The sequence below is a fragment of the Nyctereutes procyonoides genome, unplaced genomic scaffold, assembly GCF_905146905.1.
Source record: "Nyctereutes procyonoides isolate TBG_1078 unplaced genomic scaffold, NYPRO_anot_genome, whole genome shotgun sequence".
Classification (NCBI taxonomy): domain Eukaryota; kingdom Metazoa; phylum Chordata; class Mammalia; order Carnivora; family Canidae; genus Nyctereutes; species Nyctereutes procyonoides.
In genome coordinates this window covers 5,106,812-5,125,862 of record NW_026575159.1, presented here as the reverse complement: position 1 = coordinate 5,125,862, position 19,051 = coordinate 5,106,812, and the positions used below count along the sequence as shown (strand labels likewise).

The 19,051-nt window shown below is 34.6% G+C and overlaps 1 protein-coding gene across 1 annotated transcript in view; it reads right to left on the bottom strand.

Moving 5' to 3' along the window:
- The window catches only part of PKHD1L1 (PKHD1 like 1), a 146,034-nt gene that overhangs the window by 93,827 nt on the left and 33,156 nt on the right, over positions 1–19,051 (bottom strand). The window contains exons 15-27 of the mRNA XM_055314410.1: positions 17,264–17,423; positions 16,663–16,798; positions 15,740–15,883; positions 13,870–14,027; positions 12,827–12,940; positions 11,960–12,109; positions 10,815–10,939; positions 8,083–8,246; positions 6,496–6,668; positions 4,170–4,317; positions 3,493–3,647; positions 1,068–1,190; positions 37–142 (exon numbers count right to left, since the gene is read on the bottom strand). Of these exons, the coding sequence (XP_055170385.1) occupies positions 37–142; positions 1,068–1,190; positions 3,493–3,647; positions 4,170–4,317; positions 6,496–6,668; positions 8,083–8,246; positions 10,815–10,939; positions 11,960–12,109; positions 12,827–12,940; positions 13,870–14,027; positions 15,740–15,883; positions 16,663–16,798; positions 17,264–17,423 (1,856 nt within the window). The remainder of the gene's footprint in view (positions 1–36; positions 143–1,067; positions 1,191–3,492; positions 3,648–4,169; positions 4,318–6,495; positions 6,669–8,082; positions 8,247–10,814; positions 10,940–11,959; positions 12,110–12,826; positions 12,941–13,869; positions 14,028–15,739; positions 15,884–16,662; positions 16,799–17,263; positions 17,424–19,051) is intronic.

Here is a 19,051-nt window from a genome sequence, read left to right as displayed (position 1 = left end):
CCATCTTCTACTCCAAGCTAAAAAGCAGGAGATTACCTTGAGATGGGCTGATGGCCCGGACTAATGGAGTGGCCATGTCATCCCAAGTAAACCCACAGTCACCTGAACATTTAGCTGGAATTCCATTGACATAGACTTCAACCTTCAAATAAAGAAACACAGAGAGAGAGAGAGAGAACAAAGGTAGCATGGCTAAGGAGAATATGCATAGGATTTAAACAAATGATGGAATTTTGTTTGTTTGCTTGCTTGCTTATAAAAATTATTCTATTCTATTTATACTTTTTCTGCTTTGACCATTCATTCATTCATTCAGCAAATGTGCCTTCTATGCAAAGACACAGTTGTAAATGTTAAAATACAGTAAAATAACATTAAACACAACCAATGACATCCCTGCTGTCACTTGATTCATGTCCTAGTGGGAAAGAGACAGTTTCACAACACTATACATTTTTTTAAAAAGATTTTATTTACTTATTTGAGAGAGAGCACTGTGAAAGAGCACGAATGGGGCACATGGAGAGGAAGAGGGACAAGCCCACTCCCACTGAGCAGGGAGCCCCCAGTTTGGGGCTATCCTAGGACTCCAAGATCATGACCTGAGTCAAAGGTAGATACTCAACTCACTGAGCCACCCAGGTGCCCCAAGACTACATTTTTTTTTTTTAAGTAAATACATACAATTCACCTAGTGGTGAATAGTGCTATGAAGGAAAATAAAGGCTGCTACTGAGAAAGTCCTCTGACCTCTTACAAATTAATTTCCTCATCATTAAAGTAGTAATATTAATAATTACTTCACAGAATGACTGTAAAGATTAAATGAAAGAATACATTTTCAAATTCTAACAGGCAATAGCAAAGTTTATAGATCTATGCTTTTATCATAAGGAAGATAATTTTCCCAAAAGTCACAAAATAATATTGAGTTAACCACTATTGATACAAATATTCACAGGAAAATAAAGACACCATCTCTGCTATTTAACTGGTCTTTAATGTATTAGAAAGTAGTTACACACTTAAAATTATGTTAAATGTCATGAGGAAAGTTTCAAGAATACCTGTGGCTGTTGGCTGGGTGTACGAAGTAGGTCTCCAAGTATACGTTGTCTGAATAAGCCACCTTCCTTTATCTTCATAACTGTCATATTAGCCTTTTCTCCAATAATATGGGAATCATTAATCTATTGTCACACAAAATTATTTTACTAGAAAGGCCATGATAAATACGACCACATTAGTTTTTTTTTTTAATTAAGCAAGGTTGAAAGTGAATAAAAGCTAAGGATAAAAAAAAAACATTTGATAACATTTTAGTCATATTTTTGGAAGGAGCCTCTTACAAGTAAGCATAATATACCCCCAATAAAATAACACTAATATTATTGCCTTATCATATATTGCACAGATTACAAGTTAAATTGAATGACTGAAATTAATCTGAATTTTTAAAATAAAATATGTCTCAGGAAAATGATTTTACTAAATTTTATTTTCTCAGAAAGTTCTTTGCTTTTTCTGAATATCACCACTTTGACAAATGATTGTTGAATAGTTGAATTTATTTATTCCTTTTTCTACCTGAGAGTTAGCTTTTCTCTTTCAGCATGTTTTACCCCTGCTCATCCTGGTTTTTCATTCACTTGTGGAATTATGTTTTTTGCCAATAATAAAAATGAATCAAATAAAATCAATATGTACAATTTGGTCAATCCAAAATCCCTCTGCCAATATGGTAGGCTTCTGATACATACGGCACCTAGCAAAGAGATAGGAGTCTCCATGTTGGGCCTCATGGGTTGCGAAGTGGTGATGAGAAGCAGAAATGATGAGCAAGCAGAGGAGACTGGTCAGGAAAGAGACAAGGAGATAAATGCACAGATACCAGCAGAGATAACAAGAGGAAGAAGACCAGTCATTAGAGCTACTCAGCTACAGAATCTTCTAATTCTAGTTTTAGATGATACATTTTCTTAAAGAACTTCCATATCTTTATGATTTAGTTACTATTTTGCACATCCATAGTCTATGTGTGGACATTATACACTACATTTATATACCTTTTTTCCTTTCTCTTTCCCTCTATTTTTTCCCCCATAATGGTTTCCATTGCATTTTTTCTACCTTATGTCACAGACATCTTTCCAGGTGAATATCCATGGGTTTACCTATGGCTGCGTGACAGTCATGCTAAAGTTGTGGCATTTTAACAACCATTCTTCTATTGATGGGGATAGGTTCCTAGGTTTTTACTATTATAAATACTGTTGCAGTGACTACTTTTGTGCCTATATCACTTCATATTTGTGTTATTATTTTAGTAGTATAGAGTTTAATAGCTGAAATTGCTAAATCAGAAGGTATCTATATTCAGACTCTACTATATAATCCCCCAAGTCACACGAATTGACTTTCTCACTAAAACAATGCATGAGAGAAACTCTTTCCTCACACTCTGTCACTTGAAAGCATCTTTTTAATATTTGATAATCTGAGCCCCTAGACTCCTCTAGACTCCTGTCTTTCACATACTTTGGGCCCAACCTCCCCACTTCCTCCACACTCTAAGCAAAGGTAATTAGATGACAACTTAACATGTGACTCCCTTGTGAACTTTAAAAGATCACCTTTAGAACCAGAATAGTATCCAAGGCCCCAGAATACAGCTCTAATGGATGGTGGTAGAATTATAGACAGAAACAGTGATTATACTTGGTCCCCCCATAAAGTATACCCAGATTTAGTCCCGAGATGGGCCCTGCCTGGACACCTCCTGCTCCTGTCAAGAGTCTTCTAACACATATTTCCTGGACTCTTTCCAGAGGGGACAGCAAATAAAGTACCAGTAGCAATTCTCCGTGAAAGAGAACATCTCATCAAGTTAATTTAGAACAATCTTCATCTCAATTTCCTTTTTTTTATGTTTAATCTACAGTTTCCATTTTTTAAAATATAGAGAGTCTCAAATTCTTTTAAAAATGAGGCCAGGTGCATCAGAAAAGATGAATACCCACCATTTGCTTTGACATGGATGGAACTGGAGGGTATTATGCTGAGTGAAATAAATCAATTGGAGAAGGATAATCATCATATCACTCATCCATGGAATATCAGAAATAGTGAAAGGGATTATATGGGAAAGGAGGGGAACTGAGTGGGAAAAATTAGAGACCATGAGAGACTCCTAACTCTGGGAAACAAAGGATCGTGGAAGGAGAGGTGGGTGGGGGATAGGGTAACTGGGTGACAGGCACTAAGGAGGGCACTTGATGGGATGAGACTGGGTGTTATACTATACGTTGGCAAATTGAATTTAAATTAAAAAATAAATAAATAAAAATAAATTTAAAAAATTAAATAGGCAAAAAATAAGCAAAAATTAAAAGAGAATAAAAATGAGGCTGGGTAAAAAAAAAAAAATGAGGCATGGTGCAAATATGCAAGCAACACACAGAAAAAAACAAAACTCAAGCCAATTGAAGGAACCTGTAGAAGATCTTGCTTTCCACATGAGCTTCTCCACTTGATGTTCCATGAATATCCAGCACAGGTTCCCTCACGTGTCACTGAGACTCGTCCGACTTTTTCTACACTCTGGAGAGCAAACTGTAATTCTGTAGCTGACACGGTGGCAGGAAGGCCTGCACACACAGAAAGACAGGAAATAGTATGAGTAAAAAATTCACAATTAAATTTCACCTTTAAAATATAGGAAATGTGTACTGTGGATTATCACTTGTAAGCCAACTGTCCTCCTCCAAACAGTAAAAATGAAATTTATATCTTTTTTATGCCAAGAATTTATGTATCTCTTGGAAGCAAAAATTACATGGGTAATGTAAGTCAGATTATAGCTTTGGCTCAAATATTTTTATTTTAAATATTGATTAACTTTATAGACAACCTACAAGCCAAGGGTTATAAAAGAAAAACAAACTTTTGGAAATATAGCCTGTTATATCTGGAGAGGCAATAAAGAAAAAGTGAAAATGTAATTTGTTCTGAATAATTTAGCTTTACATTACTGACAAAACCTCAACTATATAAATTATGTAGAGAAATCATATTAGAAAAAAATACACCAAATGTTTATTATGCTTATTTAGATTGGCACCATCTAACTGATTTATATATATATCATGTTCTGAACTTTTGTCATATACCTTTGAGGATGTGTCCATAAGCTTGAATGTCAAAGCTGCCACTAAGAGGTGGGGATGCAGCTTGAATTCTCTGAATACGAATCTTTGACTTCCCTGGCCAATTATTTCCTCTGTAAACAGACTCATTCTCTGTCTCATTTGTGATGATCTAATTTCCAAAATAAATATTGATAAAATGATTAAACATAACAACAGCTAACATGATTTCTATTTCACCATCATACAATTCTGTGACATGACATAAATGAGCCTCAGGTATTCAAGATTCTTCAGAACATGAAGGAGTGTCACATAAATCAACACAGGCCATACCTACACAGCTGTGATAATGAGGCCAAAGTCAACTCAGTCATCTGTGCAGCAATCAGCTGGAATCCCAGTAATACCTCATTAATTCAGAGCATACCCTTTATCACTCAACGAACAAATATTTATTGAACAGGGATTCCATTCAAGGTACAGTGCTAATCACCATAGGGCAGAAAAGAAACATTAAGTCTTAGCTATCAAAAAACAAAATCTTTTTGGAGAAATAACACAACTATAAAACTAACAATATATGATAGTATAAAATCGGCATAGAGACTGATTTAGACTCAGGAGAAAAGCTTAATGTTGATTGGCAAATCAATTGCCAAAAGCAACACATGCTATGAAAATTCATAGATTGTGACTCTACTAGTCAAGTGATAGTCTCCTGCTTCTGATCCCTCACAGTTGTCTGTGAATTTTGTGGAATTGAAAACTATAAGCCTCATTGTCCACTGAAATGAATAAACATAATTGCCGAAAGACATATGCCAAGAATGTACATAACAGTTTTATTCATAATGTGCCAAATTGGAAATAAGGCAAAAGCTAATCAACAGGATGGTTAAATTGTGGTACATTCACATCATGGAGTATGGTAAAGCAATGACAAAGAATGAACTATGGCTACATGCAAAAGAGAAATCTCATAATACCGAATAAAAGGAGCTAGATGCAAAGAGTACATACTAGTATTTATTGATATGAAGATTAAAAACAAGCAAAACTATTTATTGGTGGTATATGTCAAAACAGTGGTTATCCAGGGGTGAAGAGTGAATAATATAGTGACAAGGGGAAGGCACAAGAAAGGCTCTTGGGGAGCTAATGATTTTCTTTGTCTTGATCTGAGTAGTGGTTACGTGAGGGTATTTACTTTGTAAAAATTCATGGAATTCAGTGAGGTTGCATGATGAAAGATGAACACAGAAACCAATCACATTCCTACATACAAAAGCAAGCATGTAGAAACAAAAATTAACAACACAGACCATTTACAATTCAAAGAAAATGAAATGCAGGGGGTCCTGGGTGGCTCAGTCGGTTAAGCTCAGGTCATGATCCCAGGGTCTTGGCTCCAAACCGCCCCCCCACCAACCCCACCCCACACCACATGGGGCTCCTTGCTCCACAGTTGAGTCTGCTTCTTCCTCTGCCCCTCTCCCCAGTTTGCATTCTTTTTCTCCCCTCTGTGCTCAGGGCAGAGTTTGCTTGTCCCTCCCCCTCTGCTCCTTCCTCTGCTTGCACATACTCTCTCTGTATCTCTAAAATAAATATTCTTTTTTAAAAAAAATAAATAATTTAAAAAATAAAAAAACTTACAGTATTTAATACTGATCTTATTATAAATAACTCAAGCAGTACAAAAAATTGTTCAGATCCTTTTGAAATTGTGGAAAAATATCTTTTCCCTCACTGTAACAATTTTAATACAAGCAAAAAATGGTGTTTAGAACAGAAATTGGTTATTTATTATTTTACTTTTTTTTTTTTTTTTTGAGAGAGAACATGCATGTGCATGAGAACAGGTTGGGCGTAGGGACAGAGGAAGAGGGAGAAAGAAAAAGGCCCAGCACGGAGCCCACCATGGGGCACAATTTCACAACCCTGAGATCATGACCTGAACTGAAATCAAGAGTTGGATGCCTAACTGACTGAGCCACCTAGGCACCCCTATAACAGAAACAATTTTAAAACACATTGCAGAATCTCAAATTTGCTTTCAACAATCTCTGTTCAGAACATATACTGAAAGGGCCCACAATTTTTCCTTTTAAGTCAAGAGAGAAACTTTACTTAAATCTGACTATTTAAGAATATTTCCCCTTGTCTTTTCCCACAGATACATTTCTTCAAGATTTTTTTAATGGTTAAAGTGAATTTTCATACTCAAGTTCAACAAGCCTCAAAGTCTTCATTTATCCTTAGAAAAATTATCTTGTCCTATTAAAAGATAGCCCATCAAAGCTAATTTCCCATAAATTGGAAAGAGTAACTTGTAAAATTCTAGGCTTACCTGCCCAAAGCTCACAGCCATCATGGGTATATTGTAACTGCAATTGTATGAAGTCATGGTGATAGAATATTGGTTGGTCACACTTGATTCATTAATTTTGGTGTGATTCACCTGAAAGTGCTTTAAAAATATCCCTTTATTTGCTAGTGCTGGCAGTCTTCTCTTTGGCATTTCTAAAGAACAAAGAATAAATGGGAAATAAAATTGTGCAGCTTTTGTTACTAAAAAGAAAATTATCAAATTATATCCATGTCATGGAATAAGCTGTTTAGAATAAAATTTTAGAAAGAGATTCATCAGGAAAGCAGTTTTTGGAGCTTGGTAAACTTTTACTTCTAGAGTATAAAGCTTTAAAGTCTGTCGATGTATAAGCCTCATCAGATAAAAGAAAATAGTTAAAAGCCACCAAACCGGCAGCCTGGGTGGCTCAGTGGTTTAGCACCGCCTTCATCCAGGGTGTGATCCTGGAGACCCGGGTTCGAGTCCCACATTGGGCTCCCTGCATGGAGCCTGCTTCTCCCTCTGCCTGTGTCTCTGCTTCTCTCTCTCTCTCTCTCTCTCTCTCTCTGTCTCTTGTGAATAAATAAATAAATAAATAAATAAATAAATAAATAAATAAATGTCTTTAAAAAAAATAAAATAAAAGCCACCAAACTCTGGGCTCCATGAAGCCTTCTGTGGCCCTGTTCTGCTCTGTTCTAGGTTCCCAGAATGCATTGCTTACTAGGATACACTAGGACAAGACCAAGACTGTCTTGTTCACAGCAATTGCTTTAGTACCCAGCATAGTGCCTGCCACATGGTAGGTGATAAATGCATGGTATTTAATGAGTTACAGCATTTATCTGTAAGACAAGTGAGCTGTCTTATATATGTGCTCCACTAATCATAATGTAGGTCTGGTAAGACCGGATTTCAAAAGAAGTGACTCTAAAATAGTTACATTTAATTTTTTTTTACCAGTTGACTCATAACCTTGTACTTGAAAACAGTTCCAAAGGAAAGGATCCCAAAATTCCTCTGAAAAATGGTAGTAGTCACTTTTCACAGTGACTGAAATTAGGTTGATTTTTTTAAAAGATCACAGTTTAATTTTATTTTATTATCACAGCTCATATATGTGCATCTACTGACATGACTAAAATAAAAAACAATGTTAAGGCTACCAGAAATAAAGTTTTCATTTAAGTATTATTAATTATCACAATTAAATCCTTAGAAATAGCTGAATCTTACCAAACAGATTTCAATGTTAATGGTGGCCTTTTAGGAACAGATACTTTCATAGTTAGTTTCTTAACAATCAAAGCAAAATGAAAATGTTTGCTATAGTTCATATATCTGTAAACAGAATCCAGGACTATAAAGATTAATTCTTACGATAATGACAAAGCTTACATTAAGGGTACATTTATCCTTAGAATAAAAAATATGATTTAAATTATAATATCAAGATAAAAGAATGAGTCATAAATATTTATAGATTAATATTTCTATCTAAATTAAAGAATATAAATAATTTCCATGGTAAGATTTTACTACATAAGATTCAGAAGGTTTCAATAGGTATGGAAAGATACAACATACCATCCCACGCTGAAAGTGTAGATGCCTGTCCAATGTATACTGTATCAACATAGAAGGACTGTGATTTTGATGCTTTCTGTAAACCAATCCTCCGAAGAGAAAAATTTGACCCAGTGTATTTGGTTTGTATGAGGTCCAGAAGGTCTATGCAAGTATAGGTCCAGCTAAAATTATGGTTGATTAATTAGATGCATAGGTCAGTTGTAATGTCTAATGTAAAGCCATCCACTATAAAAAGCCTTAAAATCTTAAGGAGTAGAAGTGTTTTTTTCCCACAAGAAGACCATCAAGCATACTTCATTAGCACAGAAAAGCAGCCATAACAACAAACAACAGACAGAAACATGAATTGGCAGTAAAGGAATTAACATTGAATACAAATACAGGTTTTCTTCTATTTGCAGCCTTGGCAGTAGCCATAGGGGCGTGAAATATTCTGCAGCAATACATAAGGAAACTAAGGAGTATGCACCTTGGTGTAGAGCATGTAAATAAAAATAAGACACGAGAACAAAGTCAACTATGTCAGCAAAAAATGTCAGAGATAGAACAGTTAAATTCAGTTCAGGACTAAGAAGCAAAACTGGAATTTGTTATTACTCCCAAAAGAGCTCGCTGGAGTTGCACTTTCTACTTCTAAGTGCTACGTGATTTGCAGTACAATGCCTCTTAAATGTGTAAATTAGATTCAGATTTCTCACTAAATATGAACTGCACTGGAATTCCATAAATTACAATGAAGCAATTTGGCTACAAGAGTTTGCAACAGAGAGATAAATATTGCCATGGAAATAACTAAGTACAATTTAACAATCATCTTTACATCAGCTACTACCGTAGTTATTAACTGACTAGTTTGTTTGGGCAACTTCTATTCGAATTTTCTTCGTGGTTTATAAATTCATCATGGGATCCACCCCAGTGCATCAAAGCTTAGCTTAAACTGATGTATCATTTTTAGAAAATTATATCCAAAACTATACTAAGTTAATGTGCTCTTCAAGTAAATCTGAAAAAAAAGTACTTAGGGTCTCCGTAGAATTCTACTCTCATTATATAGTTCTGAAGTTTAAAAAAATACACTTTGAAAATTTGGTATACAGGACAGGACGCTTTATCAGACAAAAGGAGATAACAAACAGTATCAAGCTTAAGTGAACAGCACACTGCCTTTGTGGCTAGATAACAGTGGTTTCTAAAGGAAAATGAGATTTAACTTTTCAAATTTTGAAACTTGATTTATAGTTATGAACATCACTGTTTTTGGAAGGTTATAGAATGATTCTTGAGAGGAAATGGCTCTTCTAACACTAACAATGTCCTGAAAATAATCTAATGCTAACACATCCATTTGATCTAGGTGGTCTATCTAGCCTAAATAAAAGCAGATCTAGAAATACCCAATAGGAGCAGGACAGTTTACTTTGCCTTGACTGGCAATAGTTTTAACAGTGAACTCTAGTCCTTTAAAATCATGATACTCTTGTTTAAAGATCTCGTGGTGTTTAGGGTAAAGGAAGCCCATCAGTTCTATCAAATGTAGTACATCTTCAAATTACCTCACAGCAGATAAACTACAGGTTAGAAGGAAACAGAATCTATTTAACAATAATGGTAAGTGATGCTTTTGACCAACAAGGAAGAACCAAGATTTGTAAAACATCCCAAAATCCTGTTACACTGGAAGAGTAAAATGTATGCAGGTGGTGCTCATCAAAGCTAAAATTGTGATTCTACTGTTCAATTCAGATATGCAGGCAATGATCACAGCAAAATGTACTTGGGGATTACTTTTTAAAATAAAAAAAAAGTATATATGTGTATGCATGTGTCTTCATTTTTACTTCTATTGTATGTGAAATGTGTGTATGTTGTATGTGGAAATGCAAGAGTGGGTTGACAAATTTCAGAAGATCAAATAATTAATAAAAATCAGAACATAACTGCAGAACTGAGTGCCTGGGTGGCTCAGTTGGTCAAGCATCTCCCTTCGGCTCATGATCCTGGAGTCCAAGGGTAGGGCCCCATATCAGGCTGCCTGTTCAGAGGAGAGCCTACTTGTCCCTCTGCCCCTCACCCTACTCATGCTCTCTCTCCATCTCTTTCTCTCTCTCTCTCATGTAAATAAATAAAATCTTTTTAAAAATTATGCAGAACTAAATAGTGCTTGAGGGTATGGCAATTATAATGTCATTAAATAGCTTTCTCTGGGCCCTATATTTTCTACTTGCATTTCTTTCTATGTGTCTAACTTTTGGCAGATCAACCATTAAAAAGAGTCTTCTCTCCCCTAATTTTGGAATATTCATTGAAACATTTTATTTTCTCCACTTACGCTCAGAAAGGACCTTTTCTTCAGTGATCAAAATCTAATGACAATATTGTGATGAGGCAGTCTCTTTCTACCCTCCTTCAGTAAGTAGGAACATTATTAGATTTAATAATACATGGTTTAAATGATAAAGCTTACCATTGCTTTGTCTTTTAAATGGTCATAGGTGATGATAACACTAGACTAATATTTATTTTCATAGCCTATAGATTTATTTTTGGCACAACTATTTGTTAGGATGCTTATGTACAGGACAGGAAAACTGTAGTCAGATCTATGGTGCACATGATTTGTCAAAAACCAACAAAAAGTGAGAAAAAAAGCCCAAACAAAACATGAGTTTATTTTCAGCTTATATATTATAGTATAACTTAAATTTTAAATTCATAGCATAACTTACGTGTTTCCATTAGTAAAGTCATATGTAAATTGTATATCATTGCTTCTAGTAATCTTGCTCCTGTCTTGATATTGGAATTTTAGAGCAATATAATTTGCCAGGAAACCTTTGTATGCTAAACATAACTGCACAGAAATTTTTAAAAAGAAATCAGTAACAATATCTTACTTTTAAGTTGTTTTTTAGCAATTCAAATTAATTCAATCTATTCCAATAAATAAATATTGAGAATTTTCTGTACAAAATGTTTCAGAACACAGAGAAAGAATAATTAATTTCAGCTAATTAGGTACAGAAGAATTGGGGAAGATTTCCTAGAAGAAGAAGTGGAGTTGAAGTGACCTTACAATTAATGATTAATTCTTTAATGTTTTCTTAGATATGGTTTCCTTGAAAAATTAAAACAATTCACTCCTCATAGTCAGGGAGCAATGTAACACTTAAATCCAGCTCTAGCTGAACTCCACAATGAATTTAAAAGCCCATCACCCACAGAGAGAAGATAAACATTCAAGTAGATTAATTGGGATGTTAACGTAGCTGAGCATTTAGAGATGGAGATGAATGTCACTGTAAAATAGTAATTAAATACCAATTAAAAAATAGCAATTTTAGTGGTCTACAACATCTTAAGCATACCAAATATACTTAGAACTTAACAATATGCATCACAAATTTGAGAATTTTAAAACAAGAAAAAGGATAAACAAAACTATGATTGCTAGTCTTAAATATCTACCCTAAAACTACCATCTCTGCTCATGCTTTTCCTTCACTTTTCCTTGACTGGATACCCAAGATCACTCTATGATGGCTATCCATTTTTGTTTCTTCTTAATAAATGAAGGAAGATTGAAGAGATAATACATTTTAATGACTTTAGTACTTAAATTTGCATGCAAATAATTTTCTCTGAAATTATAAGACAAAGCAGAATACATGTGATACTGCATATTTTTTAAAATACCTTTTTTTGAGAACCAACTGAAATGGAAATCATAAGCACCCAGAATATGAACCACAGTACGTGTCCAATGTGACATGATTTCACATGACAAGCACTTTTCCCAGTCTTAAAATTTCATGACATTTTATTACCTAGATATTTTACAGATTAAATTAGCATATCATTTTGTTGAGTTTACCTGATTATAAGGAAATAATAAAATGTCTCCATATGGTAGTCTGTTTGGTTTAACATCTGCTGAGTCAAAAAGAACAGCTGGGTTTTTCAGGGAATAACGACCACAGTAAGCGTCAGTTTCAGCTGTCTTCTGCCCTCTGTTAATATGTTCCTATAGACACAATAATACTTCAAATGAAAAAAATGATTTATTGTCCTGCTTTCTTCCCCCACATCTCCACCTGAGTCGCTCAAGTTCCAACTTGATTCCATTTCTTCTCACGCTACTTTAACTTGAAATATTCTCTCTTCTCTGAAACTCTAAAGCTCTCATCCTATGTCACTCCATAATCATATAATCCCTTGTACCTTTGCCTTTGATGATTTCCTAAATCTTATCTTTCTCTTTATATCATGAACTCTCAAGGATATTTATTCATTCCTTCCACAAATATTTATTCACTGTTCACTGTGTACACGTTGCTGTTTGTTTATTTGTTTTTTTTTTGTTTAATCTTCAAGGTATAAGGGAAGTAATTAATGTATATAATATCCTACTACAAATTGTATTCTCTGAAGTCAATGAGGAAACAGGATCTATTCTGCATCCAAGTAAAGAAAACAAATAAAATACGCTATAGATCTTTCATTTGTTTATCTTCCCTACTTTCTCTTGAACAAGAAAATTCATATGTGGTGGAAATGCTGCTTTCACAAATGAATCACATTATAATGTCAAGAAATGCTAAAACAGACCTTATCAATAAATGTGTAACAAAATTATTTTTGCAATTTGACAACAGGAATTACAACTAATACAAAGAAAATCGCAAAATTCCAATCATTTTCTTATTTGGTCAGTTTCACAGTTCATTTTAATGTTCCATACCAGGTTAAAATCAGTCTCATAATCTCGAAAGTACTTCACAACAAATCCTTCTTCAAAATTTGCAATTTGTAGTGGACACTTGGTGGTAACCATTTCTTCCACGGCTGCCTGAAACTAAATTAACAGTATGAGCTTTAGTAACTTCTTTTTCATGAAGAGTTAGAACATTCATAATTCTGCCACTAATTCCACTAATTAGTTATAATAGAACATTTGCATACTACAATTCCTATACTTTAGCCATCATTATGAGATCATTTACCAAATATTTTCTAATTTCTGTGTAATAATTTCAGTGTCCAGTGACTTTTTTGAGAGTTTTACTTTAGAATGACAATAGTTACATCCAATTGGGTAATATCAGCTTACACAGTTGTTACATAAGGTAGACATATTTGTTTAGCAGTTTTTTTTTAAAGAGGGCAATGAGGCGAGCCTAAATGAATTAGCACCTAATTAAACAGGTTCCAAGTCAGTAGTTTCCTCAATTAACTCAAAATTAACTGGAAAAAACTATACATCCTAACACATTCAGTTTTTCAAAAGAAGAAATTCAGATACTATAAGACTGCATTTATGGTTATTTAAAAATAACAAATCATTTTGGATTACTCAGGAATTAGTACACTTTTACAAGTTCTCCTGTAATTCTCATACTTACTTCTCTGGCAAGACACAGATATAATTCGTGTTTAGAATTAAGTAGATAATATAAGATCTTTAATCATGCAACAAATGTTAACAAACTCATTGTGTAGGTAGTTGTCAAAATTCAGTAACTCCCAAGCAAACATTTTTTTTTCTATGGGAACAGCTGGGCCCTAGGAGGATACACTGGATCCTGTTAACACAGATCTAAGAACTCCCTCCCATTCCCTCTGTCTCTGTGTGACGTCTCCTTCCTTCTCTGTTCAATGTGGGTTGGCTCCAACCCACCATGCCAAGTAAGAGTATATTACCATTCCTTAAAGTGTGGGAAGTTTTTTTAATATAAAGGTGACGTTTAAACAGATTTCTGTTTAAGAAATTAACAAACAGCATACTTCAGCTTCTGATGACCATGGGGTCAGAGGCTTAGAAGTGACTCCATCCCAGTGCAGTGTGAATGTCTCCAAACTGGGCTTTCCTTTGATTTGTTCTGTAATATCCAGTGTGACATTGTTCCCTTCAAACACTTCATAACCAAGCAGATCAAAGTCTCCTGCAATGAAATACCAAACAGAATTTGATGTTAATTAACAAAATACCAATATAGCCATAATAGACATTCAAAATAAATAAAATTGGGTTTATTTAGTTGTATTATCACCAAAGAAAAGGATGAACGGAGAAGTCAAGGAATGGATCCTTGACTTTGGGCAGATTTAACTGTAGCAGAAATAGCAAAACAGCAAATAAAGTGCTATTCATTTAAGGTTCAGTTTCCATGGCTTGAAAGAAAGTATTATGAGATAAACAGAAGGAGGTTTTGGAACCAGAGGGTAAACATCAATGGGAAGTGGGATATTCCAAAAATTCTTTTAGTTTTGTCCAGTACTGTTATCATAATATAAAGGGCGAAGCTGAGATAGTTCTATTTTCTTTAAACAGAAATATGGCATGAAGCTGAATCCCAGGAAATAGCCCCAGGCTTGTGAAGCTTGTTTATACAATCTCACTTTGAGGAAAATAAGAGTTTGTCCTCAGATGTATCTCTACTTTGGAAAGATGCTTCGCCAGTGGAATCCCATTGACCTTCTCTGTTGGACAATGTCCTAGAATTTGCCCAGTTATGATTTTACTGACATATTTCTTAACGTATGCTGCTGAAGCCTTAAAATTTCTCTCTGAGCTGTAGATAAGTTTCTGGGAGAACAAGGATAATCATATCTTCACTTACACAGCATTTTGACAATCTAACCTTTGGGAAATTTTTAGAACTTCAATTCATATTAAATAAAATTCTTTGCCCTCCACTCACCAATCAAATGGACAGCTTTATCAAATGAGACATAAACAATGAAGTAACATCTTCCTAAATGAATTACGAGTGCCCAAACAAAATTTTTTTAAAAATACATATTCAGGAACCTATTTTTGACCTAGATCGCCCAAATACCAAACTTGATTGGTAAATGTGGCTGTAAGACTTGAAAATGTAGGGACACCTGGGTGGCTCAGCGGTTGAGCGCATCTGCCTTTGGCTCTGGGCATGATCCCAGAGTTCTGGGATAGAATCCCACATCAGGCTCCCTGCATGGAGCCTGCTTCTCCCTCTGCCTGTCTCTGCCTCTCTCTGTGTGTTTCTCATGAATAAATAAAAAAGATCTTAAAAAAAAAAGATTTGAAAATGTAAAACATTAACAGGAAATTAATAGCTATTACTTGAAAAGAAGAGAGGTCAAATAAAATGCTGTATTAAACACAGGTAAAGTGTTTTTTTTCCAGTTTTTATGTTTGTATGTTTGTTTCTTCACTGTAGGAATCCTCAAGGATTTTAATATTCGAATGAGCTCTGTCAACCTTCAACAAGAAGTTGGTGTATGCAGTTTCCTATGTGGCTTTGACCATAGAATCCTTTCATCGGGCAAGATCTGGCCAGACTAGTGTCTCCTGACAAATATTGAGTACTTAAACTTTTATTTCCAGAATTTACATCTTCACTAATTTTTGCTTAGTATGCTATTAAATAGATAGTGCATTTTTAGTATACATAGTATATTTCTCATGCATTGGAATTGTATAATACTTAAAATACAACTAAAGTTTTGATTACAATAGAAAAAATTAACTGTTTAGTTTTTATTTTATGAATTCACTTATTTTCTTCTGTCATTTTATGGAGTTTTTACCATTTTCAGTGAAATTGTACAGGATACAAATTTGTCTCTTAGAAAAAACCTAACAGAAATACAAAATGAAATATATGCTTACCTCTAGTTGATATAAAAGTTACCAGGTAAACATAGCTTTGGGGGTTTTGTGTTCTTATTACTTGAACTGTATCTGGTTTTATAGACCAGAGGTCATTTAAAGCTGATTCCAATATGAAGTCAGAAGCATCGCCAGGTAGCAAGACTTGGATAAAAAAAAAAAAAAAGTCAAATGATTAGGGGTTTTAATTTAAAAAAGAAGAGTTAAAATCTTTTGTACTACCATAGCCAGTACTAATGTTTTATATTTGATTTTTTCAAGTGCCCATCGTCTGTATCATGTTATCACTTAATAAAATTGTGTTTTGAAACTGATTCAAGTTCAACAATTGTGACTACTTATTTGGATTGTGATCTCTTGAAGAGTAGGATCATATTTTATTGTTTTAATAGTCCCCTAGTACTAAGCATTGTGTTTAGAAAATAGTAAGCACCTGTCAATATTTACTTAATGAAACAATTAATGGAAATAGGAAAAATTATATTGTAAGGTTAAATATAAAATAGAGATACGATATTTTTGTTAACGAATAAATTAGTGTCTCATATCTTTGTCACTTAATTTGAGGAACTGGAAGAAATGTTTAGTTCTCTGTAATGATAAATTGGATTCTTATTATCTTAACATACCTATGAATCACAGATATATAAATCCCTTGTGTGCACATAGGTATACATTTATCATGATCCTTATAAATGAAAATGATATTATATACCTGGAAGTTGTTTTTACTGATGCCATTTTTATCCTAAAGGTTTTTCTTCACAATGTATTTTTAGCTTGTCTAGCATACTATTAAAACAATATTTTCCAGAAAGAAGAATTTGACTAAAGCAAATCTTTATAATTTGACTACAGCAAAGCTTTATAATTCCATCTATAAATGAAGAGAAATAAAATTTCTTTTATAATTTACAACTTACCAGTTTTTTCCGTGTTATAGGTTAATCTATATTGGTAGCGTGAACATGAATTAGCTTCTACACACGGGCTGGTTACCGTGATCTTCTGAACTTCATTAGTTGCACTAGATGTTTCCCAGTTTTCCAATGTTATAACCTATTTTCCAATTAAAAAAATATATCTTTACTGTATAGAAAAATAGACTTTAAAAGCATGATAGTCAACTATTCAATGCCTCTTGATTTTACTGCAAATGACAAATTTTGAAGTTTCTCTCTTATCAAATAACAGATTATTGAGTTTTTTGGCGATTTTTTTAAAAGATTTTATTTATTTATTCATGAGAAACGCAGAAAGAGGGGCAGAGACATAGGCAGAGGGAGATGCAGGACTCGATCCCAGGACCCCAGGATCACAACCGAGCCAAAGGCAGACATTCAACCACTGAGCCACCCAGGTATCCCACCTTTTGAGTTTGAATACAGATAGATACTCCAAGCCACAAGTCAATAATCTCCCCTCCCCCAAAACACCATCTTCCCTAGTAAAATTAATAATCAAATAGAGCTCCTACCTTTGAACATTTACTTTCTACGAAGTGGATCTATAATCATAGCAAACCTGTACTTCCTGGACAATTGTCGACTGGGATCTGATAACTTGTTCTTCATTTACTGCATCTTCTGTCTGTTGTTCTGTATAAACATTTCTATACTGGTACAGGCCAACATCAACAAAGGCACTCAGTCTATACTCCTGCAGCAAGATTTCAATGTAATATCTGAAAACATATGAAATTTTTTCCAATGAAAATAAAATTGCAACACTATATAAAACACCAGCCTGTTTATTTATATTGTAGTATCTCTGATTTTGTTTTGTTTTATTTATTTTTTACAGTATCTTTGATTTTAAATATAAAATTTCATAGTGGTTTGTTAAAATAAAATAAATTATGTAAGATATCCACACAAGAGATACAGAGTTGTCCCCATTCATGACTAATTCATTCAGTGTTGTCAGTAAATATTTACTGAAAAAAATACATCGCTTATCCTCAAGGAGCTTAAACAAAAGTACATTATAATGCAAACTCCCTGGCCTAAAACACAGAGGGCATGTGGAGTTTAAATACTTTAATATGTGTAAGAAAATGACAGGCAGACTTAGGTGTATCACATATTTTGTATCTGAGTGGTTAAATATGTCAGGGATGAAAGTTCTTCTCTAGTTCCTTAAATAATGGCTCCACTTATAACTTGGGAAATAAAACATAGCTTTAGGAAGCTGTTACCGATTAGATTGATTATGGCCCTCCAAGAAGCTGGGTCATCCAACTGCCTATGGAGAATAAGGCATTCTCTGGCCAGCTGTTACAGGTGATGAAAAGCTATTGGTTACCTACCTAAATCTCTATTAATGTCACCACTGCTCCCATCTCTGGAGAAGCCAGCTGGGAGTTCCTCTAAATTGGCTCACATGATTCAACAGATACCCTCTTGTATGTGAAGAGTGAGTATTCACAGTTCATGAAAGACTCTGAATAGGGGACATGTATCACCTGTCATCTTCCTAGGATGATGGGGCTATGGATCATCCCCCTCCTGGTACTGGTATTGGAGGATTACATCAGGCTCTCGGCTGCCCTGAGAACCTGTTTGCCAGCTCTGCAATGTAGGCCACAGTAAGAAGAATCATTAAATTCTGTACCCTTATTATCAGCTTAAAAATCTTCATTAGGGACCTGCGATGTACAAGACACTAAACTGAGCACTTTGCAAACATTATTAATCTTCACAAAATCCTATAAAATATATATTATTATTATTCTCTTGTTTATATGTATAACAGACACTAAGAGAGCTTTTTTTAAAATTTTTTTTATTTATTTATGATAGTCACAGAGAGAGAGAGGTGGAGACACAGGCAGAGGGAGAAGCAGGCTCCATGCACCAGGAGCCCGACGTGGGATCCGATCCCGGGTCTCCAGGATCGTGCCCTGGGCCAAAGGCAGGCGCCAAACCGCTGCGCCACCCAAGGATCCCCTAAGAGAGCTTTAAAGATCAAATGGTTACTTAAAAATCAGTAACAGAGGTATGACTCGAAGTAGAACAGGGTGACCAAAAAGATACACACTTAGAGATGAGGCTTTATTATGTGACTAGGATGAACCTGGAAAATGAGCTACCTTTGGAAAGGTGCCAGGGACCACTGTGAAAGGAGCCAGCTAGAATGGCCTCGATTTCAGAATTCACAGCCATCATTATAAAGGTCAGTGTATAAATTCCAAACTAACTTGCAGGAGCACAGATATCACACAGCAGATGTATTATGAGTCCCTTCCATGTAAGCTCTGTGCTCCCGCCAAGCAGGGAAACTGAACGCATTTTCCAAGGCCAATGCAGAGTC